General features: G+C 46.3%; 4 protein-coding genes across 5 annotated transcripts in view; 2 read left to right on the plus strand and 2 right to left on the minus strand.

Moving 5' to 3' along the window:
• Positions 1-170: 170 nt before the first annotated feature.
• Positions 171-2,019, plus strand: LOC120953230 (26S proteasome non-ATPase regulatory subunit 4). Of its 2 annotated transcripts, none has more exons than XM_040372999.2 (2): positions 171-324; positions 388-2,019. In XM_040372999.2, exon 2 carries the CDS (start codon positions 484-486, stop codon positions 1,726-1,728), a length of 1,245 nt encoding a protein of 414 aa, XP_040228933.1. In that variant the 5' UTR covers positions 171-324; positions 388-483; the 3' UTR covers positions 1,729-2,019. The 2 variants fall into 2 exon arrangements, with proteins under 2 accessions (XP_040228933.1, XP_040228932.1); XM_040372998.2 differs by having other exon boundaries at positions 171-319.
• An 80-nt stretch (positions 2,020-2,099) lies between these two features.
• LOC120953227 (microspherule protein 1) lies at positions 2,100-4,126 on the minus strand. Its single transcript, XM_040372995.2, has 3 exons — positions 3,923-4,126; positions 2,428-3,808; positions 2,100-2,343 (listed from the first exon to the last, which is right to left on the minus strand). The coding sequence occupies exons 1-3, from the start codon at positions 4,015-4,017 to the stop codon at positions 2,251-2,253; spliced, it is 1,569 nt and encodes a 522-aa protein (XP_040228929.1). The 5' UTR covers positions 4,018-4,126; the 3' UTR covers positions 2,100-2,250.
• Positions 4,127-5,800: 1,674 nt separating this feature from the next.
• On the plus strand, positions 5,801-7,610 carry LOC120953229 (probable trafficking protein particle complex subunit 13 homolog). The gene is made up of 4 exons (XM_040372997.2): positions 5,801-5,973; positions 6,051-6,438; positions 6,510-6,951; positions 7,028-7,610. The coding sequence occupies exons 1-4, from the start codon at positions 5,937-5,939 to the stop codon at positions 7,448-7,450; spliced, it is 1,290 nt and encodes a 429-aa protein (XP_040228931.1). The 5' UTR covers positions 5,801-5,936; the 3' UTR covers positions 7,451-7,610.
• The window catches only part of LOC120953232 (RING-box protein 2), a 35,806-nt gene continuing 18,057 nt past the window's right edge, over positions 7,532-25,280 (minus strand). The window contains exon 2 of the mRNA XM_040373000.2: positions 7,532-7,924. Coding sequence (XP_040228934.1) covers positions 7,743-7,924 — 182 coding nt within the window. The 3' untranslated portion in view covers positions 7,532-7,742. The remainder of the gene's footprint in view (positions 7,925-25,280) is intronic.

Here is a 25,280-nt window from a genome sequence, read left to right on the forward strand (position 1 = left end):
TGGTGTGGACGATTTTTTTTTATTGAGACCGAAGTTTAATGCATTAAATAAGCAAAGGAAAATATAATCAGCAGCTGAGGCAGATCCTTTTCATCCGTCTCCCTTCAGAAACGTCGCTTCTGGATGCTTCGTGATGTCCGCTGTCATTGCTGTCAAACGGCGAGCCGAAACGTCACTTCAGTCATTACGAAGCATTTTGCGTCCGTCCGGAATATTATTGCTATTTTTCGTCCGAACATTTTCGGTTGTGCTCGCGCAAAACATTGTTTTCGTGCAATCTTGCACAAATAGCTGCTAAATTGTTCACTTCCAGCAAAAGGTAAGGTGAGGCCCGGGAGGAACTTGCCGGTTTTGGTACGATTCACATGAATTCTCGCCCTATCGCAGGGGGTATCAACACGACGACGCTGCCCAACAAAGCAACCGTGCCCGAAGCATAACGTAGTGTACCGCCACCACCGCCAAACCACAAAGCACAGCAAGATGGTGCTGGAAAGTACGATGGTTTGCTTCGACAACAGCGATTACCAGCGCAACGGCGACTACTTCCCGACGCGGCTGAACGCCCAGAAGGACGGCGTGAATCTGGTCTGCCTGTCGAAGGTGCGCTCCAACCCGGAGAACAACGTCGGGCTGATGACGCTCTCGAACACAACGGAGGTGCTGGCCACGCTCACCAGCGACGTCGGCCGCATCCTCTCCAAGCTGCACCTGGTCAACCCGAATGGGAACATCAACCTGATGACGGGGCTGCGCATCGCCCATCTGGTGCTGAAGCACCGCCAGGGCAAGAACCACAAGATGCGCATCGTCGTGTTTGTTGGGTCGCCGGTCGAGCACGACGAGGGCGAGCTGGTGAAGCTGGCCAAGAAGCTGAAGAAGGAAAAGGTGAACGTGGACATCGTGAGCTTTGGCGACCACCAGAAGAACAACGACACGTTTACGGCGTTCATCAACGTGCTGAACGGCAAGGACGGTACCGGATCGCATCTGGTGTGCGTGCCGCGCGGGTCCGTCTTTTCCGAGGCGCTCATCTCGTCGCCCATCATTCAGGGCGAGGATGGTAGCGGTGGTGCCGGTCTCGGTGGGGCCGGGTTCGAGTTTGGCGTCGACCCGAACGAGGATCCCGAGCTGGCGCTGGCTCTGCGCGTTTCCATGGAGGAGCAGCGGCTGCGGCAGGAGGAGGAACAGCGCCGGGCGACGGCAAACAGTGCGGCCGACGGTACTGCCGGGGCAGGGGCAGGGGCCGGATCGGACAAGGAAGCTTCGGGAGCGGCGGCCGGCACCGGGGCCGGTGCTTCGGCGAGTGCCGGCGGGTCGGAACCGCACGCCGAGGAGGCGATGCTGGAGCGTGCGCTCGCCCTGTCGACCGGTGAGATCATGCCGACCGACGACTCGATGCCCGACTTTGCCAACATGACGGAGGAGGAGCAGATCGCGTTCGCGATGCAGATGTCGATGCAGGACGCCCAGGAGCCCATCTCGCAGCCGGCCAAGCGGCAGAAGCAGGAGAAGGACACACCGATGGAGGTCGACGTGGAGGACATCGAGATTGCGGGCGTGTCGCCCGAGTACTTGATGAGCGTGCTGGAGAACCTGCCGGGGGTGGATCCACAGTCGGAGGCGGTGCGCAATGCGGTCGGTTCGCTCAACAAGGATAGCAGCAGCAGCGGCAGCAAGAACAAGCCTGACAACAAGGACAGCAAGGATGAGGAGAGCAAAAAGTAGGCCGGTGTGCCCGTTGACGTCCTACGTGATCACCCTCTCAGCAGCTGCATTCGTTCCGGTCCGGTGGTCGTCGCTGTCCATGCAGGGAGATGTGTGTCTGTGTGTGCGTGGACAGGGTGAAGTTAATTGATAAGATTGAACCACAATATAGTGTGTGTCTGCGAACTCACTCCCTTCCCTACTATCCAAATCGCTTTGTAAAATCATGGTTACGGCCGCTACGAGGTCTACTAGATCATGTCATAGAAATACTACTGTACTGAGATAAAAACAGGAATGATCTAAAAACAAGAGCGCCGTTATTTCTTTGGTAATGTATCCCTCTGTGAAAATTCCTTTTCGGATCTGCTCAGTCAACACAAAGAAAGGTATCTTTTTCACATGATGTAGCATTTATTCGTGTTCGCACCGTGTATCTACAGTGCAAAAAGATGTGAGCAGCAGCTTAGAATGTTTAAAGAAAAATAATAAGGATAAAATCTGTGCCGTTTTGCCGCACAGCAACAGCATCAACATTCCAGTTCAGTTGAGCGGAATGTTCATCTTGGCGCTCTCCTGCCGTACCGCGTTGATAAAGTCGTGGTTGATCAGGAAAACGAAGCGCAAGTTTGATATCTGTAACAGAGAGCGAGACATTCAGGTAAGTGGTACAGGATTTACATTCAACCCATCAACCGTTCCACCCCCCTTCCCACTTACCTCAATGACACAATTATCGTTGAGCCGCGTTTTGTGGCCGCAGAGCAGCGGCTTCCCATCGATGTACAGGGGCCGCTTGCCTTCGTTCGTGATGAAAAAATCGCCATTGCTGCGCAGCTTGATCGAGCCCTGCTTGCGCGACACCTTGCAGGCAGGTCCCTCGAGCGACAGGTCCACATCCACCATGCTGTCCTTGGTCGACCGGCCGAGCACAATCTCCTGCGAGCGCATCAAAAACCGCACCATGCGGCCCCGGATCGCGGCCAGCGTCTGCTGATCAAAGTCGGGCGAAAAGCCAATGCCCGTTATCGAATCGACCAGCACGCTCCACCGGGTCAGCTCGTTCTCCAGGTGCCGGATCTCCTTCTTGCTCTTCCGGTCGGCCAGCGCCAGCTCCGTCTCGAGCGACTCGTCCCGCGGCTCGGCCAGCTCGGAATCGTTCATCAGGTCTTCCGCATCGGAGAAGCTCAGTATGTTGTCGTTCTTCGGCAGCGACGGGACCGACTGGTCGGGCAGCAGCGAGTACTGCTTCATCAGCAGCCAGTGGTTGAGCAAGCTTTTGGCGGTCCGCGAGTGGTAAAACACGGACGAGTTTTTGTTCAGCAGCTCCTGGAACGTGTCGAGCGTCGGCTGCTCGTTCGACTTGATCGTCCCGAGCAGCTCCTCCTCCGGCACGGAAAACAGCGCCTTGCTCTGGACGCTTTCCACCAGCTCGGGATGCATGTTGCGCATGGCGGACACGGCGATGCGCGAGATCGGCTCCTCGTACAGCAGCGAGCACCAGCGGATCTGCATCTCCTGTATGGTGAACTTGCAGCTAAACTTGGTCCCGCGGTGCACCGTGCGCAGATCGTTCGTCTGCAGGATGCCCGTAATGAGGGCCAAATCGTCCATCGGCTTCCAGCGGCCCAGATCTTTGGCGGCCACCTGCTGCGAGGCGCTCTTTTTCTTCGTGCGCTTCGTGTTTTTCAGCGCCCGCTTCTTATCGTTGACCGATGCGTTCGAGTTCAGCTGCTGCAGGATGCTGGTTACTGGATTGGGTGTCGGTGGGGGTGGTAGCGTTACGGTAGTGGGAGTCGGCGGTGGAAGCGGTGTTGCGGGTGGAGCTACTGGTGGCAGAGCAGCAGGCGCGACGGATGGGACAGTTTGCATCGGTTCTGCGGTGGCCGTGGGAGAACCGATTGTGGTTGTGACGGGACCGGGTGATGCCACACCAGTCTGTCCCGGAGCAGCAGCAGCAGCAGCGCCGAGTGGCGTCATCGATTGGGAGAGGGTGCGGGATCTTCCGGCTACCGCTTTCATCTGCTGGATCGGTGTGCTGCTCATACTAAACTCAACTATTTCATCATCAAATCGCTTTCTTTTGATCGAACGGGAAGAGCTGAAAGGAGGAAAGTGTGTGCATTATTATTGCTGGAGTTCCTGTGCGTTATTATTGTTGGATCTGTGATTTTTCCGGCGACGGGGACTGTCCCGCTGTCGAAGGAGAACTTACCTCCGGCGCTTCTGATCGTTTGCCAAATCGGCAGCACTTGTCGGGGTGGAACACTCCATCGGTGGTTCCGTGCTAATGGATGTGTTTGCATCCATTTTAACGCGTAATTAGTGCGGGATGAGACAAACAATTCTGGAGCGTCTCGGATAGAAAACAAAGCCAATCACAAAGTGGCGTTGTTATTTTGCCCTTTTCGCGGTTTGACATTTCAATCAGCAGAAGTGCTGAGTTCGTCCGGTTGGCTGTCAAAATCAGTGTGGCCAGATTTTTTGGTTTTCGGTAGGAGAATCAAAAATGTAGGTCTATCGCAAGGTGGATTAAAAATATCAGGTGGTGGATTAGGGCCTTTGGGGGGTCGCCATAGTTGAGGGTCTTTACGTCATTTTAGAACCGTTAACCATTGGTTTCCGCACACAAAGCTTAGCAAATAGAACAGATTTCTTTGTTATTATGTGCATTTGTGTGTGTCTATTGGTTTTATCGAAAAAATGAGATATATTAACAAAAGATTTGATGATTTGTTTATGCACGAAATTTAAAATCATGCTAGCATGAGTTCTAATCTCAAGTAAATTGTCCATGTCCCAAGCGCCACAGATTAAGCTTAAACGACTGGAAAATTGAATATCCATAGAAAAAAATGAAAGCTCCACAGCTTCATTGGTTTGATCAATAGATGGCGTATTACAACTCATCATTATATTGCTATCCTTTTCTTGCAATGTGTTTCGACAAGTTTCATCTTATCATGACCTATATAGCCTTCTAACTTTCTGAGCAAAAAACTATATGAATGGTCGTGTGGTCAGATACGTGGGTATCAAAAACACCAACGACCATTACTCAAATCTCACTTGCTTCAGTGCTGGTGGTTTCCGTTGGAGTTTAGTATTTAAACAATCGTATCGCCGTTCTAGTTCTAGCGATGCATAACTTCAATGCGAAACCATACAACAGTACAGAGGAAATGAGAAAGCTCTCCTCCAAGCGTTGAATCTCAACTGGTTGGGGTATCCCACCAACAGAGAGCGCCACCAGCTTTTTTGCTATTTTTAGAATGCATGAGTCGTTTGCCGTCTGCTAAACGAAGTCTTTCTATATTCCGTTTAGGTAGAGAACTTGAGTCGTTTTGAAGCCGTTTAGTGGTCGTTTAGTGGATTTGTGGCACTTGGGGTGGCTCGTAGATAATGAGGAATTAATGTGAAAATTGAAAAAAATAATGCTTTCTTAATTTTTATCATCAAAAATGTTGAAAACACAATGAATTTTAGAATAAATTCACGGAATAACACAAAATAGCACACTTTAATCCATGTTGTAATGTTAAATAAGAACTCGCGAAGTTTAATAAATGTAAACAAAGTTTGAATCCTGGGGACCTTACGTCAAGTGACGAATTGTCAAAATGCACTAGAGTCCACCACCTGATATTTTTAAATCCACCTTGGTCTATCGGTATCGGGACGGGCGATTCGTCGTCCGACGTTATCTGTCAAATCCCATATAGATTTAATCCGATAAAAGTGGATCAGCGTTGCCACGGCCCTTAGTTATCACTCTTGAACTTCTGATCGCTATTGACTACGCTATTGATATGGATGTTACTGCATTGACTCTTTTGGGAAATGGTTATATGACTTCTCGGTCAATATTATGAGAAAATCTGTTATTTTAAAAAGTAAAAATTGTAATCTTCAGTTGGTCGTCAGGTCAAATAAATAATTGAACGCCTTAAACCTAGGACTTCAAGCGAAATTAAACTAAAATTTACAATAATTTCACTGAAAATTTGCTCCGCTCCGCATTAATAGCGTATAACGGGGAATACCTGTACAGATAAATCGGTATTTCTGGTCACTCTGGTCAAAACGATCCAGCAGTTTTGCGGCAGACGTCAAACGGGCAATGTTTACATTCTGTTGGCAAGATTTTCCCCTTATCTTCACAACCACGGAATTAATCCGCAACAGTAGATTGAATTTGGGGCAAAAAACGAATCGATAATACACACAAGATGGTTGAACCGACAGAGCATCTGCTGGCTCTAAAAGGTAAGCCGTTTTCGCTTCAATAATCGCCACCCTTTACTGCCTACTTACCGCCCTACCGTGTATGTGTTGTCTTGCAGTGATGCGCCTCACACGGCCCACCTTGATCAGCCCCCAGATACTGACGGCCGAACCGAAGGATGTACCGCAGTACTCGTTCCAGAAGATCCTCCACAGCGATGCGACATCGGTGGCGGGCTGTGAGACGATTGCAGCCGGCCAGTTTATGCTGCTGCCGCAAAGCTTCGGCAACATCTATCTCGGCGAAACGTTCTCGAGCTACGTGTGCGTGCACAACTGTCGGGCCCATCCCGTCACGAACGTTTCGGTGAAGGCGGATTTGCAGTCCAACAATAGTCGCGTTAGTCTGCCGATCCACGCGGACAAAACGGGCCCAGTGACGCTGAACCCGGAGGAAACGCTCGATGACGTTATTCACCACGAGGTGAAGGAAATCGGAACGCACATGTAAGGGTGGCGAAGAGTGGGATCGTTTTTCCTTTTCCGCACTTTTTCAATGTTATTTGTTTCTATTCTAGCTTGGTTTGTGAAGTTTCGTACATGACGCCGGCCGGGCTGGAGACGTCCTTTCGCAAGTTTTTCAAATTCCAAGTCGTCAAACCACTGGACGTAAAGACCAAGTTCTACAACGCGGAAACGGACGACGTGTATCTGGAGGCACAGATACAGAACATTACCGTCGGGCCGATCTGTCTCGAGAAGGTCGAGCTGGAAAGCTCGGAACAGTACACGGTCGTGTCGCTCAACACACTCCCGTCCGGCGAGTCGGTGTTCTCGTCCAAAACGATGCTGCAGCCGCAGAACAGCTGCCAGTTTCTGTACTGCATTCGGCCGATACCGGAAATTGCACGCGACCCGAGCGCCCTGAAGGCGGCCAACAATATTGGCAAGCTGGACATTGTGTGGCGCTCGAATTTGGGAGAGCGGGGACGTTTGCAGACCAGCCAGTTGCAACGCTGTGTAAGTCGGAGGTGGAAAGTGGTGTAACGTATCGGTAACGGTGTTGATTGCTCGTTTTCTTCATCTATCCACGCAGGCCCTGGAGTACAGTGACCTTCGGTTGAACGTGATCGAAGCGAACAGTACGGTTCGGATCGGGGAAGGGTTCGACTTCCGCTGTCGGGTGACGAACACCAGCGAACGGTCGATGGATCTGCTGATGAGCCTCAACACGAAGGCCAAACCGGGCTGCGGGTACACGGGCGTGACGGAGTTTGCGCTCGGCCCCTTGGAACCGGGCCAGATGAAGGAGTTCCCGCTGACCGTCTGCCCGGTGCGGTTGGGGTTGATCGTGATTTCCGCGCTGCAGCTGACGGACGTATTTACGAAGCGCAAGTACGAGTTTGACAACTTCCTGCAGGTGTTTGTGGTGGACGAGGACTATCGGGAGGATAGCTTCCAGCTGGACAAGTACGTCCGCTACAGTAGCGGCAGCAAAAACATTCCCCAAACCGTGTAAGCAAAGCCAGGCACCATCGCCAAGCGAATACAGTATAAACACAGCTCTATTTACTCCGATCGACAACGCGTGGAAGTGATGTGAATTTTCGAATGGCTCGCGATGTCACCTATTTATTTAAAAAAAGAAAAATCTAGACAACAACATGCAACCAACGAGATTCGGATGACGTTTCTTTCTCTCCTTTCCACTTTAAATCTCCAATGAATGTTTTTGTCCGAAATGCGTAATAGTAGAACACGTTTGCGTCCATGAATTGGTTGGATGGTTGGTTGATTGGTTGGCCCAGCGCTCACTTGCCCATGCGCTGGATGGACCACTCTTGCTGGCACAGCGGGCACCGATTGTTCTGCTTAATCCACAGCGACATGCAGCAGTGGTGAAAGGAATGGTTGCATTCGCCCCACACGACGACACAGTCCTGGCGGCCTAGCGTGTCCTTTTTGCTCTCCGCCTGGCAGCGTAGGCAAGCGTCTGGAAGGTGTGGGAAATAGAAAAGAAGGAAGAAAAAACATGATAAATGTTTCTGATGCAATGTACCGTTGTAAAGAGGTAGAAAGAGAAGCAAGTTTTCGTCGGAAACGATACCGGCTAGCTCCGAAGTTTTCTGATATCGATTCCGGAATCGGCTCCAGCATTTGTTTTGTAATCGATTCAGAAATCGAAATCAGTTCCGGATTCGAAATCGGTTCCGGGTTCGGTATCGGTTCCGGAATCGGAATCAGATCCGGATTCGAAATCGGTTCCAAATTCGGAATCGGTTCCGGATTTGGAATCGGTTTCGGAATCTAAATCGGCTTCAGAATCGGAATTAGCTCGGAAATCAGAATCTGTTTCGAAACCAGAATCGGTTTCGGCATTTCCATAAGAATAAGGGTTTGGGTCCAATGATACTACGTATTGATATCCACAAAGAATTAAAATTTACTTTACACTAAACTATCCATTCTCATGGAGAATCCCTCACTGGTTTAGCTTCTGAAACTTCTTATTGCAATACAATAACTGATTCTCATTTCAATTCTAATTATGGAATCAAGTCTGATTCCGTTACCGGAGCAAATTGCGATTCCCAGGTCGATTCCGATTCCGTTGTCGATTCTGATTCCGGAGCTAATTCCGATTCCAGTGTCAACTCGGCTCCAGAAACGTCTCCGGAGTCACATCTGGAATTGTAATCGGCTCCGGAATAGAATCCGATCACGGAATCGGATTCGGATAGGTCCGTTTCCTAGACCCCTCCCACTAGGTTTGAATAATTTATGTACTAATCGGTTTGTGATCGATTTTTAGCCCACGGTATTGTTTTATACAGTTTTATTGATTTTTTCGCATGAGTTTTATTGATTGAGTTCGCATATAAATAAATGAAAATGTAATTAGTCAGTTAGAGGATGCTAGTTTTTAATTATAAGTTAATAGAGTTTTTGTTGTTTAAGACAGCAATACAATAAATAAATTGTGGTTCTTTATTTTCTTTTAAAATTTCTTTTAAAAATAAGTTACTCTTTCAGTGACCATACATTTAAAAACAAAAAGAGCCTTGTTTTCTTCCACACAGATCGATTGTCGATTGCTCCCTTCCCTTCTTGCTTCGTGCATGAAAGCCACTATTCCCACACGGCAGGAAAAGAGAAACGGAATGACGCAAGTTTGGAGTGAAATTCAGCAATTTGTTTACATGATGCCCACAGCGGCCCATTTGAAGAGAGATATTTTGCTGTTTGCAGTAATAATGCTGATGATGAAACGAACCAGTCAGCAAAAAAAACGCTCAAGAACAAGATCACATCTTTGACCGCCTGAACCACCGCCCAAATGGATGGTGCAATTTACTGTCACATAATGCAATACAACTAACAAACGAACATAATGAACGGGCGAACCACAACGAAACAACATTCATTCATTGACTCATTTCATTCATCGGAAGTGGCGATTGGTGGGCGGCGTTATTATTACGAGCGGATCGCCGAAACACTTGCAAGTCTGTCTCTGTGTGCGTGTTTGTATCTATCGCTCGGTGCAGTGGCGCACAGTTTTGCATGACGCAAAAGCTTCACCACGTTTCGCAACTAATTAGCATCGGCGGTGGTGAATATGATGGGCGCTAAATTGGGTGTGTATATTGTTGTGTGATTGTTTTGCGATGAAAGGAAGAACAACAAAACTGCGAAGCAATCTGTTCCGATGACATTCCGATGCCGAAGCGAATAACTAGCGGAACTAACAGCAAGAGTGCCTGCATGGCGTGCGTGCATGACGTTAATAGAGGAACTTCCCAGGTGCGAGATCGTGACTGAGGTAAAATTCTACATCCTGCTACAACACGATGATCAATTCTTTGAAGAACAATTTCATCTAGAATTACACGAGTCAGAGTTATTTCTCCAGGATGTGCCTTACAAGCAGAAAGCAGAAAGCATGCATGGTGGAACGATTCATTGAAGTTATATTTAAAGATTCAATTGTAATTTGAAGGGGGTGAATAGCAAAAATCAAGTATGATCAACACACAAAACAAATTTAAGTTTCGAACATGTACAGTATTTACAAAATATATAAATGAGGATCAAAATTATCACACAACACGTGGTTGCTGAGATCCTTTACCTGCTTTTGAAGTGGCGCCATCTATTACACGATAGTGACACTGTCATAATAAATTCCTTTGACATTTCAAATAGGATTTTTTTAATTTTATTAATTTAAAAATCTTTGAAGATTGTAACAAAATTAGAAATAAGACCACTAAATTATATTTAAAACTTTCATGACGCGGAATATATCCTTAAATAATACTAATGGTTGGGATAGCGAATCGATGCCTTGTGATTGGAATCTCGGCATCGTGTACCCCATATACAGGTTGGGCTGCAACAACTACAAGGGTAATACCGCCTATAAAATATTCTTCCTGATCATTCAGGATCGTCTTGTCCCTCACGTTGAAAAGATAGTTCGAAACTATCAAAGAGGATTCCAAAACGGAAAATCAACCACTGATCAGATCTTCACCATGCGGCAGATCTTGGACAAGATGGCAGAATACAGACACGACACGTACCATCTCTTCATTGACTTCAAAGCAGCATATGATAGCATAGCCAGGGTAAAACTATACGACGCTATGAGACGCTCGTTATGAGACGTTAGAATGACTATGACCAACGTCACTTGCCAGGTGAGGGTGGATGGAAAACTCTTAGGACCTTTTGCAACTACCAAAGGTCTGCGCCAGGGGGACGGGCTTGCTTGTCTCCTATTAAACCTGGTGCTAGAGAGCAGGGATGGCCCTCTCTCGGGATGGCCTCTTCACTCGAGGGTGGAGACTTCGGGAACCATCTTCTATAAGTTAACCCAGATCCTGGCATACGCTGATGATACAGGGTTTACCAGCATAATAAACAACTGTCCACTTGTTTATAACAATAATCTCTTTGAATAGACACCGCTGTCTACCACTTGCTCACACGTCAGATGGTGTAAGCTACTCTGTCCAATTCAATAACAGAATTTTCGCCTTCGATTGCACAACGGTCGGATTCGGCACGGTTTCTTGTGTTTGTTGTATAATTAACAATATTAATGTTTTGATTTATTGAAATGTATGGTTAATACTGCATATTGCTTGAATAAACGAAACGTGTTTGAAAATGTATTGTTTTTGCAAAATTTGTCCCAACAAAACAAACGGTACCGAATCATACAGTTGCTAATCGAAGGCGAAAATTGTGTTATTGAATTGGACAGAGTAGCTTACACCATCTGACGTGTGAGCAAGTGGTAGAAAGCGATGTCTATTCAAAACGACAACTGTTATAAACAAGTGGGCTGTTGCTTATTATGCTGGTAAACCCTGTAAAGACATCATTGGTCTGCGGTTCTCCTATATTGTTGAAGCCTACCAAGGGATCCAGCAGGCGGCAGAGAACCTCGGATTGCAGATAAACGAGGCAAAAACCAAACTGATACAGGGTTTTCCATTCCAATTAACAACTGTCCACAGTCAACTAGCAATCCTCGATTTGAAAAACACGATTGTCTACCACTTGACAGTTGTTAATTGGAATGGAAAACCCTGTAATAGCAACATCAGCGACCCTACCAATAACAAAACTAAACTTACGTGGGTGTGACGTACAGATAGGTGAACGTACTTTTCAAGTCGTCCCAGAGTTCACCTATGTCGGTTCAAGGATCAGTTCCGACAATAGCATGGATGAATTGCGAGCAAGGACGCTGGCTACCTGCGATAGCAGATCACCTCAAAGAACCTGTCGCGACGAAGCTGCGAGTATATAGCACGTATATAGTACCGGTACTCACATACGTCACTGAGACATGGGCACAGTCCAACCCTTCTGGCCGCGCTCAAGAGGATGATGCTCAGAAGGATTCTTGGCCCCGTATGTGTGGAAGGACAATAGAGGAGCCGTTATAACGACGAGCTGTAAGAGCTGTACGGCGTCCTCACTGTCGTGCAACGTATCAAGCTCGCCAGGTTCTAGTGAGCTGGTCATGTTGTCACGCATGGGAATGGACGACCCAGCCCGTAAAGTCTTTTTAGACCGTCTACAACAACAGAGGAGACGTGCTAGGCCCAAATTAAGGTGGGCAAGATGTCGTGGAGGCGTGCGCCATTAAAGCCGGGATAACGGACTGACAGCCAAAGGCGCGAGACCGTGAGCGGTTTTGGATATTCGAATGGTATATAAGTACTAATGGGATTAGCAAACTGGTCAAATTGTACAGAAACGATCTTTTTACTTCATGAATATTCTGTAATACCTTCTTTTTCGTTATTTTTAGTCTTTTATTGTTCCTTTCTCCACTCAAACTCTCCATGCAGCACTCAACAATGCCCTCAACAACCCCATCCAACCAGCTGCTGCCTCTTCGTGCGATGTAATGTAGTATTGCAGATTCTTTACGATTGCAGTTAGTATTTTCCTCGGCACGTCGACGAGCCGAGCCTCAATTGCCTCAATCATGGCGAACGGGGGCACGGCTCTCTACTCGAGTTGTTCGGACGGGCCGATGCTCTGATCGCATGCTGGACTGATCAAACCAATCATTGTCGAATCTAACACACACACACGCGCGATTGAACGTGTGGCGCCATACACATGCTTTTTTCGCACCCAAAAGCGCTCCCCGACGTGCCATCCAATTGACAGTGGAATGATTATCAATGTAACGACGTTCTGATCGATATCGATTGATAGAACTGCGTCATAACGACCAGTTGACTAGTGAGAGTGCACACGCACAGAGCCTTCAGTTTTAAAAATAAAAACACCCCAACGACATTGTCACGCTCATCAATACTCATCAAATAACGATCGTCAAGTGTTTCGATTGCGGATCGGTGAACAGATATTTGGCGGCTGGTGGCGTCGGCCGATAGTTTAGTGAATCGTTTGGGTGAACTTTGCACGGCGCTATGGGGCGACCGTAGACGACCGTAAATCATTGCCAATGAGTGAGTGCCCCACAAGGACAAGGTAATATTTATTAATGTTATGAAATACTGGGAGGGTGTCAGTTGTATTGTAGCTAAACATCACAATCTCTTTCTGTAAGATGATATCACCTATTACGCATTGAGGACCAAACAGTTGTTCAAACAGTTCCTTTAATGGCGTCATACCTGTAAGAATTGTTTACATTTTTTGACAGGTAGGGAATACACACAAAAAAATTCAAACAAGGACCAAACAAACAAAATATCACGATCTAAAAGTACGAACAAGAAAAAAAACTCTTACACTCTATTTTTACAACCCTGCGCTACGCCGTGAGCTTCGAAAACAATCTCACGGCCAAATATTTCCGGGTCCAAAAACGCTTTGTCCAACCCCCCCCTCCATATACAGCTTTCCCCTTTTGCAGTTCCTCCCCCCCCCATCACATAGTTGAAGGATTTTTTGCGCTTGTTTATATGTTGTTCCTTCTAGTTTAACGTTTAAAGAAATTACACACTTCATTTTACAACGGCCGGTACAACGGCTCCACGAAACCGGAAAGCAGTTATCCTTGACAGTAGGGTTCACAGTTCCGTTAAAAGCTGTGTACCACGCACAAACACATGTGATCCTGTTTTGAGTTTTTTGTTTTGTCTTTGTTTTGGCGTTTCAAAAGTGAAGAACGATTAAAAACAATCGAAATTCGAAACGAACCAACGAACCTCACAATATTATTCATGGTCATCTGTGCGCGCAATAGAATTTTCCAACAGCAACAGTGAACCCAAAACGACCAGCAACTGAAACGCCAATAAAAGCCCAAGAGTCGCGAGCGCATACCCGGGCCCGTTCACGGATCATTCACCTGCAAAGTGCGCAAATCCCCGGTGCAATTACGATACGATCACTATGTATTTGTATGTGTGTGTGTAAATGAAGACACAAACACACAGAGGTTAAAGTTGAAGAGCATTGAAAACAATTTAATTACCGATCGTGATACGCGGTTTACGGTGATCCATATCGCCATGCTGTTGGTCACTTCCTTCTACCCTGTAACGATCAACAGGCCGGCCCGCTCGCTTAGTACACGCTAATGCGCAAGCTAATTCGCACAAACAAACCGCCAGCCCAACGGGAGGGGCGATCGCGAGCGCACGCGCGTATTTATGCTAAAAGTTGTCGGCAAAAGATCAACGATTGATCATCGCGCCATGGACTAGCGAGAGGAAAAAAAGTGGTTCAATTCGGTGATGCTGTTGGCGGTGAGGGTGGTTCGTCCAAGCGTGGGAAATCTTGGTGTAAATTTTCACAACACAACCTGTACCTGAAACGACCACCGGAATACGGCGGCGGCTGTGGACGCGAGAAGTCTCAAAATAGGCGTTCCGCGTGACAGCTTTCACACCAAACCATTGTTTTCTTCCTCTTCTTTGTTTGCAAGGATGTCGCCGAAAGGCGTCATAAAACCCTGCCAGCCTCCCTGCGAGCATTTCACGGGGTTACAAAAAAAAAACAAACTCTTAAACACGTGTCACGTGTGCGCAGGCAAAAAGCGCGCGCGCGCCCGCGCTGGCGCTCCAACGTCATCAACATGCTTGCTCTGGCCCGCTTGCTATGATCACTCGCAGTCTTTCGCTCTCTCTCTCTCTCGCTTTCTTTCATTCTAGCACTTGTTATCGATTTGACAATCAATGTAACCACCGCCCGCAGGCAAGCAGGAAGGTACCGAGCGGCAACGATGGTCGATTCAAAATGGCCATGGTCACGGCCATTGGCCGCTTTCGTCGCTGCGTCAATGGCAATGGTAGGCGGGTAGTGGTGGGTTCAGCATCCCGGCAGCAGCCGCACTAACACACCACACCGATGATGATAACGCGATTTGCACTAACATCCCGACACACATCTAGGGGCGACACACCTCCAAAGTGAACCACGCTCACGAACACCAGGCGCTGTGTGTGTTTGCGCATGCTGCCGTGTGTACTTGAAAGCTAAAGGGCGGTGTTAGATTGGTGGTGGTGTTGGTGCGAGAGGTATTTTCCACTTTTCATTTACGGTTTTCCAGGTGCTTGGTGCGGTAGGTGTGGCGGTAGGAACTGGTTTGTACGCACGCGGACAGGAAGGTCAAACGCGCCGTCGTCCACTATTAATAGTTTTCGATGATCGCGATCTCTGAAGGAAGCAAGTAGGGAGGATGGGTGGGTTTCAAGCAAAAAGGCAAAGAAAAATCGCACACCAAAATATGCGACGCCGAAAAGTGTCACCAACGAAACAAATAAAACAACAAAATGGAAAGGAATTTACTCAGCTTAGAGAAGAAGAGTCTTCGCCGAGAATTATATAATATTAAATCCCGTGCCAATCCTGTCGGCTGTCGGCGGGGTAACGGGTGGCGGCCTGCGAAAAGAGGCGAATGTTTGTTTGTTACTTTATTTACAACCTTTCGGTTTCACGTTTTAAGCAATGAATGGGTCGGTTGGTTGATGTGTGGATAATATTTTTAGGATTCTGCTGCGACACGTTTTATGGCATGATTTTTTTTGTTTTTCTTCGCAAAAAACGGAAACCATGTGCGTCGTGAATACTTCTAAAATTATAACTTTCACCTTCAAAAATACTCTCAGACGTTTATTACTGGTTTTGCACGACCGGCGGGGCGTAATTGTTGTGCCGTTACACATTGTCACTGATGGATTTGCTAGATCACACCAAATGGCTTTCAAGAATGGACATAAAATGGTGGCGAATGGCGTTTAGCCATTACACCTGACAGACACAACCATGGCAGTGTTGTCCTTTTGTTCTCTTGATTTCATCTTTTTGATTTACCTATTTAGTTGTGTTCAGTTTGATTTTCAGTTTAATTTTCGAACGAAGTGTAATTTTATAGTTCTGTTTGCTCTGACGGAATTACTATCCGGTCTTATTAATCCTTTTCTGTATTGCCTTAGCATTTATACTTATCTTTAATATAGGTTAATCCGTAGTTTTAATCAAATTGGGCGTGTTTGTATCTACTGTTACACCAAAATATGATCATTTTTTTTCTTTTTCATCAGTTTTTATTTATTCAATTGCCATCATTCAAGCAAACCTTGCCCTGTCTAGTCTCCTATTTTGGCATTTTTCTCATTTGTTTACGATCTGCTGCGATCGTCACCGTAAAACAAACACAGACCTTCTCTGGCATACGTACGCTAATCGTCGCGCTGCCTAGAAATTATTCACTTCTCGCGAATTTGCCACCATTCCACTCCCAAACTCTCCCTTACCTTCCCATATCCTCTCCGCTTCCCAATAAAAGCCGAAGGCCATTCAATGTGAAATGAATGTCATCTTGGTGTCATTCTTTTACGAAAGGACCGTCCAACATGACACACCCTTCAAACCCGCATCCCAAAAGCGCGATATATTTTTGATTTGCATTCATATGTACACACAGGGGTGAGAGAGGGTGCCGGAGTAAAAACAAACAGCAACAAAAAACGGATGAAAAAAAGAAATACAATCTTCTTGTAGAAGCAGTTTATCAAATTTCACTACCACAAACGAACCGAAGCCAGGGTATGGGGAACAACATGCCAACATGTGCAAACACAAAAAAAGCAACAACTACAGGCCAAATAGCTCCGGTTGAGTGCGTGTGTGTGGTTCTTCGATTCAGCTCATTTGACCCGCAGGCCACCGAGAGAGGGAGAGAGAACAAAACTGTTTGCATGCAAAGAAAAAATAATAAAATGCCCCAGCAGCAAACGGTCCACTAACGCATTGGCGGAGATGAAAGTAACGTGACGCAATATACAAAACAGCCAAACACACAGTCGATGGACGGTGGAGCTGGACGACTAATTTTGCCAATCAACTGAATCGAAGTCGCCAGCCAAACCCATCCTTCAATTATTGCCATTTCGCTAAGCGTGCGTGACACATTCCACGCGCAACTCCATGCGCAGCAGGTTGCACTGTTGCGTGTGCCGCGAAGCACGTAGCGGATTTTGCGCTCCTTTTTTTCTGCGCGAATCTTTAACGAAACATTAATTAACACATACATGCTATATAAATGGGGAAACCATGTTGTTGTTTGTTTGCAGACTTTCGGGGTCACTTAACTTAATTTCAGCTCTTTAAATTGTCTTACAGCTAATTTTTAATATCTAAATACATGCTTCTTTCCGCAAGGCTTGTTTGTGTTGTGAAAACATGAGCATTCGATACGAAACATGATATGCAGAATAGTGAAACAAAAAAGCAGTCTAATCGAATACAATAGTTTGTTCTGGAAAGTGCTTTGGCAGAGCGTTACGATCGATGCGTCCCAATAACGACGCAAAACCAATGCCAATTAATTCCATCCAGATTGATCGATTTTAATTGCTTTAACCTTGACTACACCCCGAGATTCGTTTCGATCAATTGCAAAAACGGCAGCAAAAAACACACTCAGCACGCACATGGTGCTCGATCGATCTCCATCGGGCAGTAATCGAATATCACTCGCGCAATATCAATGACGTTTGAGGCGTGGTACGTCGTTTAATTTTTTGGAACACACTTTCGCATATTGTTCAACAATTCTTCAACTTTTCCTATCTGAAAACTTCCTCCCTCGCACGTCATCAATAGGTGATTGACGTCATAAGGATACTGACGGCAAAACAGCGTCCACATGCTAGTACTGCGAACGCCACCATTCTCGTGCGCCACAATTGACAGCTAGCTGTCAAATCAATTGAAGCATGCCGCACACTACCGAAATGTGTAATCTCTCTCGCTCTCTGTTTCTTTCAACGATCGAGGAAGCGGTTTATTCGCTTCATCGATTCGAGCTTAAACTTAACATTGACACGATAACCGACGTGCGATCAGTTTGACTCGTGCACCAACGGGCCTCTGGTTTCGCCGTCGATCGGCAATGAATTGATTACCATTCATTAGTGAACCGCTACCAAATTGCTGTCGGCGTTGGTGCAGGGGGCTCGTTAGCTTTTGTGAAATAGTATTTAAAATTATAATAAAAAACAAATTCTTCTTCAAATCAATTTGACAAATGTAATAAAACATGGGCCGGTCTGGTGGTACAGTCGTCAACTCGAGCGACTTAACAACATGCCCGTCATGGGTTCAAGCCCCGAATAGACCGTGCCCCCATACGTAGGATTGACTATCCTGCTGTGGTAACAATTAAGTCACTGAAAGCCAAGCCCACTTCACTAGTGGGTACAGGCAGGCCTTGACCGGCAGCGGTTGTTGTGCCAAAAAGAAGAAGTAGAATAAAACATTGCTCCGTTGGGCACGATCACCGATTAAACTCCCACTTCACACTCCCAGATTAGAAATACGGATGAAGAATCGTATACAACGTTGACTTTTGTACTTATTTCACCACATGCCGCATATCTTGCTTGGTTGGCTCGGTTGGTCGGAGTGACTTGTCGCGACCTTGTCACGGTCTGAGTATGAATCATCGTGTACTTCGGTCATACCAACACCTACACATATGTTTATTTTACCGATTGGAAGACACACCCGCACAAAGATTTTACTTTTTTTTTGGGAAGCAGGCGACTGTGGACCAAAATACATTCACCCTCCTTACATGCGCGCCCCTCTGCACGTAAGACGTCAGGGAGAGCTGAAATGATCATGTGAGATGAACAGTGACGTACAGATTTCCGAGAAGCGGAGAGTGTTTAATGCAAATGAGATGAGCATTAAACGCCGCAACACAAACAAAATCGTCATTCGTGTCCCTTTTTTTGAATTATTCCCGACGCGTTAAACAACACAACACTTGTATTCCTTCCCCCAGTGGGTCGTCGATTCTTATCGTTTACAATTTTTTCCGCTGACACACAGCCCGAAGAATGACTTTTGATTTTTTTTCGGGCTTATACCGTGACATTCCAAACATTTAATTCTTGCGCGTCAAGTAACCAAGCAACTGAGAAGGCACAGTCATGACGGCCAGTTAACGGGAGGCCTGGCTTTGATGGATAAGATTTTAATCTATGTAATAACAGAGCGGTAATGCCGCCGCCGATTAACCAGGGTCATATCGGTTAAGGTCCAACATTGGGTCAGATAAATGTCACAGTATGTTTGGATAAGTCACTCGCTTTTATCGCATATATAGTTGTGCAGAATTGGTACAAAACTGACATTTTATTCGTCTGTAATCTATTTTACATCATCTCAATTAAATGATTTTAATATTCATACGTAACACTACCACATTCCATGCTTTATCTCGTCTGGATGGGAGAAAGCTTAATCGATTGAATAATCTACATTAATGCGATTTAAATCATCGAGCTAGGCGCCCGGTGTTTTATGAATAATGTACTCTTAATAGCCGACCAGTTGACGTTCCGCCAGACGGCAAGTTCCGAAACAAATTGTTGCGATAGGAATAATTCAAACCCACTCGCTCAACACTAGACACTGCGCACGTGCCACACGTCAAGCGCCGTCTACTACTGCCACTGGGCGATGACATGCAATAAAGCAATTTTACATGTTGGAAGTAGTTTAATGGCTACAATTTAAACTAATATTTCAATTTTATTTTAGAGATACAGTCAGATGCAGGCTGCCAGAAAATGGCACGGGAAAGGCATGAATGCAGCACTACCGCTGTGTGTTAGTGTCATCGGCCAGAGACACACCCCCCAAAACACACACACACACCACACGAGTTGGGGGTACGTGCAAGCGTTCAAGCAGCAAAGATACAATCACCCTTTTGCCGTTGCTGTTCGGCCGACTGCAGCAAATTTGACATTGCGCAAAGTCAGTTTAATTAATTACATCACCCCGCCGACGCGTACTTTGAGCTTCGGGTAAGAGAAGCATTGGCCTGGGAGGGACACAGAGAAAGCAAAGTTCAGCAGCACATTTAGGAAGCGTAAGAGGACGCCGCCTCCTTGTGCGAGGATTTTGGCAAGGATGCTAGTGTAACGCTATAGCGTAACGGTTGTAACGGGTAATAAGATGAGCATGAGAGATATCCTAAGGAAAAAAATCATGAGAGCTATGAGCATAAAGGGATTAAAGTTAATTTACTGGACACATGTATATAGTAAATACATTTGAAATAAATAAATAAATAAATAAATCATTCAATCAATCAATCAATAATAACTGACTAGACTTCTCTGGGGTTTTAAACTCATCTCATAAGGCAATAATTTAACCATATACAATACGTTTCAACAGCATCAATGAGGAACCTATATTCGACAATCAATTAACAACGTTAAAATGGGATTTTACGCATGCAGCTTAGGATGTTGATTTGTCTAGGAGAAACCTGAATTGTCGTTTCTACCTTTTCTTCCAATGCTCATCGGACTACTTGTCTGCAGTATGCACTTGCCCCGCAAAAAAAAAAAACAACTGGTTGCAAAAATTTTCCACTACTGTCAATCTCTATCGAATCGGATGATTAACCTGTTCTTCGGAAATGGCATCCAATCCAATCACCTCTACCTTCCGCTTGCCCATGTCGTACGGAATGACAACTGAAAATAAGCACGTGCACAGCGCACCGAAGGGAACTGGACGCCACCGACCGACCGAAAGATCCTGCGGCGATGCTGCGCCGTAGTGCGACAAAGTGGGACGGGACAGATATTACGTCAAAAGTGAGGCGAAGCATATAATCAAGCCTAATGATAATCAGCGGATCGAAGGGCGACTCTAGGACAGGATGCGGACGCAAGCTAAAAGCGCACTATAAATAGGCACTGCGCTCAAATTGCATATTTAATTGTGCGTCTTACAGGTTCATAAGTGAAATTCCAGCCCCTGGGACAGGGACAGGGGCGTTTGGGGTGGCAGCTCGAGCCTCTTCGCGTTCCACCATTATTGCTGGTAATGTAAATCAGGCAGATTTCTGTCTAGACCGCGATCAGCGCTTCGTGTACAATGGCGTGCATTGTGAGACTTGCTAGCGATAGTGACGGCGTTCGATGCATGTGCAGCTTTTGTGCGCCACTCGCAGTCTCGTGCTGACACCGTGAGCTTTGGGTAGAACGGTGCGCGGACTGGTCGTTCGCGCTCGGAAGTGATCGTGTGATCGTTTCGCTCGGCTGCGCGTGAAGGTCGAAGAGCGACTCTAAAACCCTTCCAAATTAACTTTTTCCGCACTTCCAAGCTCGGTGCACTCAATGTACGTTTTGTTGTTGACGATACGCCGGGGCTTTGGCGGGCAAGTGTATATAAATCGGAACGCTTTACACTTGTGCGCTTCACCTATCCGAAAACCGGTAAACGGAGTGGAAGAGAACCACTACCCTATGTAAAACAAAAAACTGGAGCGCGGTGGGGTTGTCACGCGACCTTGAATTTAGAAAGTAAAACACGCACCAAAGCAACAAGGGTTTGTGATACTACAACTACATGAAAAGAACATATAGGTGATACGACGAAGGTGTCTTCGTTGAACCATTAAGACATATAGGAGTCCAACGAAACCTGTAAAGGATGTAAAGGAAATAAAGGAACTACTGAGGATTAATCATGATGATGATGAGTCCTGCCTCTTACCCCGACGATAGATTGAGAGGAACGAATTTATTACTAGAACATTAAATTGTTTATGGAGAATCAGGAAACAGATTCCAAAAGTTTTACAAAATTTCCGAAATATGCAATAAAAACAGAAGATTTATTATTAAATACGCATAATTTTAACTATTTTGAAGTTCAAAACATCCAGAGATGATCTGCTGAACACGAGAAGGTCAATCAATCGCCAAAATTGCACTACTTTATTTGTGCTTGACTGTGTCATTAATTAGCTCTAACTAAGATTGCATCTCACGCCTCGGGTCACGTCACCAAACTGTATTTCTATTGCGTAGTTTTTTTGTCACGTTTTTGGCCAGCCTACGTGAACCCGACATGCATGGTGTCAATGAAATCGATCGCATCAAAACATCGCCACCTTAGTTTGCAAAAAATGACAGCGAAAGGGCTGTGAAAATGAGCGTCCAACAACACACCAAACACAGCGGCGCAAATTCGCCAATCAACGATCTGCGAAGGTTAAGTGTTTTATTTACCAACAAGATGATTCGCCTTATTTGCTCTTACCCTCCCGCCCTCCATCACTGATGATGTTTGACGGTATTGGGGTGGCTGTACAAACTTTGGTAATTTGTGTTTTGGCACTTCCCCATTTTTTGTTGTTATTCCTATGCATCAATTAGCATGTTTTCTAGCAATTCACTGCGAAACAGGTGCTGCCTTTTTGTTGTTTAGCACAACAAAACACAACAAAACGTTAAAGCATATTTTGGACTGTTCTACTATTTAATTAGCCATTAATTCGGCATCGAAACCGCGCACGACTTCGTTCGAAAAAAAAACATTCATCAAAACACCTTGCATAACCTTGACACCGAACTGTGCCTGGAAGGGAGTGGGAAATCTGCAGTACCATGACCTAAGCGACGAACCTACCTCGTCTTCTCGTACACCTCATTCACTTCGCTTTGGTTTAACCTTGACGTCACTTCTCCAAAGTGAGCTCCCGCAGATCACTTCCACCCTCTACACCCGGAACATGAAATGAAGTTCCCAATCAAGTGTGTCCCAAAGTAACCGGTTTGTTTTTTTAGTTTGTTTGCGCGCGCGTCTACACTTTATCTTGGGTGCTCTTTTCACTCGTGGCTGTTAGACACTCACTTTACCTCCATATCCTGTTTGTTCGAGGGTTTCTTCCTCTTTTCCTCGTCACGTTTACAAGTACCCGAAAAAAACGACACCGCTCACAGGTGGCTTTATCTAAAAAAACAACATCTACTACCACTACAACCACCCCCAGCAGCGATCACGAACGATATCGTATGGAGTGAAGTCAGATATGAGTTTTGAATATGGACTTGGAATGATGACATACGGCGCGAATATTACGTCGCCCTCCGACGTCAACAGCTGGGGAAACACAAACACCAGTCGGATGTATGTCACACACCTTTCTTCATATACCTACGGTCATGTTGCTGTAGTGAGATACGCTGGGGGAAACGATATAGGTAAAGAATGCGCTTTAGGGCTGATTTTTTTTGCTACCACCCAATATCGTAATACCGTCAGCAACTGTCGTCAGCAATGATTCGTCAAGTGGACAAACAAACCCCCACCGTCACTGCAGGACTTTGGTATCATGCTTCGATATCCATCCTGCCCCCCACTCGAACGGAAGGAAACGAAACAAGGGCACGGAAATATCGGCATGCCAGTTATCGTGTGACTAGCTCCAATGTTAAGTCAACAACATTTCGCAATCGATACTGCTGCCGGCGTTTGTTATCAGGTCGTGCCCATTTGTCGGTAGGGACTTTGGAACCTGTCTGGTTTTTTTTTTTTGGAGTTCGTTACTAAAACTCCCCGAAAGTTAGCTCCAATTTGACACTTCTGAGGTAAGATGTACAAATTCTTCCGACACGTGTTACATCACGGCCGATCGTGAGAGCCAAACTGCATAACCTAATAGTGCAAGTTGATCTGTTTTGTTTTTACTGTGGACTCGTGCGAAGCATGCATTCCAACATTGAACTGATGACGAGGGGGTGGTGATGAGTGCGTGCGGGTCAAAGTCGTCCACTGACGTGCTCAGCAACATTTGCAACGTGGGATATCTCCGACAGACAGCGGACTAGAGGGGGGTCTGAGACTGGCTGGAACTCGAGGTAGACGGTTACAGCAACGGTGCTGCATTGGGGGGGTTGGGGAGTAAAAAAGCCGTTCATTCGACGAACCGTGCGCGAGGGCTCGTCCACTATGGGGGCTCGTCTCTGGATACCCTTGAAGTACACACACACGCACGGAAATCATGTTTCGCTACGCAGAATGCTTCACGTCCGACCTGAGGTGTCTATGAGTGTGTGTGTCTGCCCACCGTATCGGTAAGCTCCAACACACCTGTTGGAAGGGGGGAAAGGTGTTTGCAATAGGTGAGTTCCCTCTATATAGATATATATATATATACACACACCAACAAACAAGCGCCCTCAAAGCTGCTGAACCAATACCAAGTGTCCATGTGGAAGTTGTTGGTTGCTGTGTAGCGTAGAAAAGCGGCGAACAGTGCACACGTTACTCCGTGTGTCTCAGTATGCTTTGGATCTTCCATATGAGAGGTGCCACTGGATCGTATTTGACACAGCGTTTGAGTTGTAACTTAACATTACTTATGCTGTATGATGTTACGGGGCGCAACTTAACACACAATGACCCAAGCCCAACCCCATTCCTGAGATGTCAAGTCAAGTGAAATACATAAATAATAATCTAAATTGTAGCTTCTAGAAGCTGTGATTCACGATCAACCTTGTCATGATCTCTTCCGCTTGGAGCGTGTGAGCACGAGGCGCGTGCACTAACGATTCGTGCGCGTTCACACTCACTTCCTGTTCCGTTTCTTTTGCACACATATCATCTGTATTAGTAAGGATTAACAGCCACCGCCGTCACCTGTGTAGTACCCTTTGTTTTACGTTTGTTGTCTTAATGATAGAGAGCGAGGACTGCTTCTAGCAAAGTCTTTGGTGGCTGTGTGTACTCCAGAGAAAGAGCAGCGCTTAATCTTCACTCCACCCTTCTCGGTGGGTTCAAGTTCGGCTGGAGGACACTGTGGAGCCCCCGATTCAATTGACACGTGAACGTAGAGTTGGGTGACTTATCTCGGTGTCGGTATCTAGAATAAACCCGGAATGGACGCACTTATCCGGGCGCAGGACAGAGGACCAATTATCGTTACAACCTATTTACACGCCTGTTGAAAAGCACTAGATCACAGATAACAGGGCATTTGGAGACGAAACGGGAATGAGCTGTATCTCTCGTGCACGAATCGGTATTGACACGACAGGCGGTGGTCGATTTATTGCCAATAATCGCTATCTGTAGCCGTATGGCGTACGCCCGCTCACGGTCGCCCTATACCCGTTGACTTTGGGGAATCGTATCAGGTCCGCGCGATCCAAGATAGGTCGTCTTAGCAAGGAAGCGAATATGTTGGCGAAGGTTGCTCCGTTGTAGTTACGTTCGTATGAATCGTCATTGCGGCTTATTTTTTGGGATTGATACATTTTCCGCATCACCTGAACGAACGGGGTCCATAAACCTGAAACGAGTAACCTTAGCCTAATGCTCTTCATTCATCGAGCGCGTGTGAGAGTTCGTTTGCTGGTGGTTTGATGAATAATACAAGCACGCGGCGTTCGGATGGTTGGAATGACATCGTTATCGCAACGCAGAAATCGGAAGAAGCCGGTCGGTAACCCTTTGACAGACAAAATAGCTACACTGAATAGCGAAATATACCGCTGTCCAAATGTGCAGCGTTCACA

Source organism: Anopheles coluzzii, chromosome 2 (genome assembly GCF_943734685.1).
Source record: "Anopheles coluzzii chromosome 2, AcolN3, whole genome shotgun sequence".
Lineage (NCBI taxonomy): Eukaryota > Metazoa > Arthropoda > Insecta > Diptera > Culicidae > Anopheles > Anopheles coluzzii.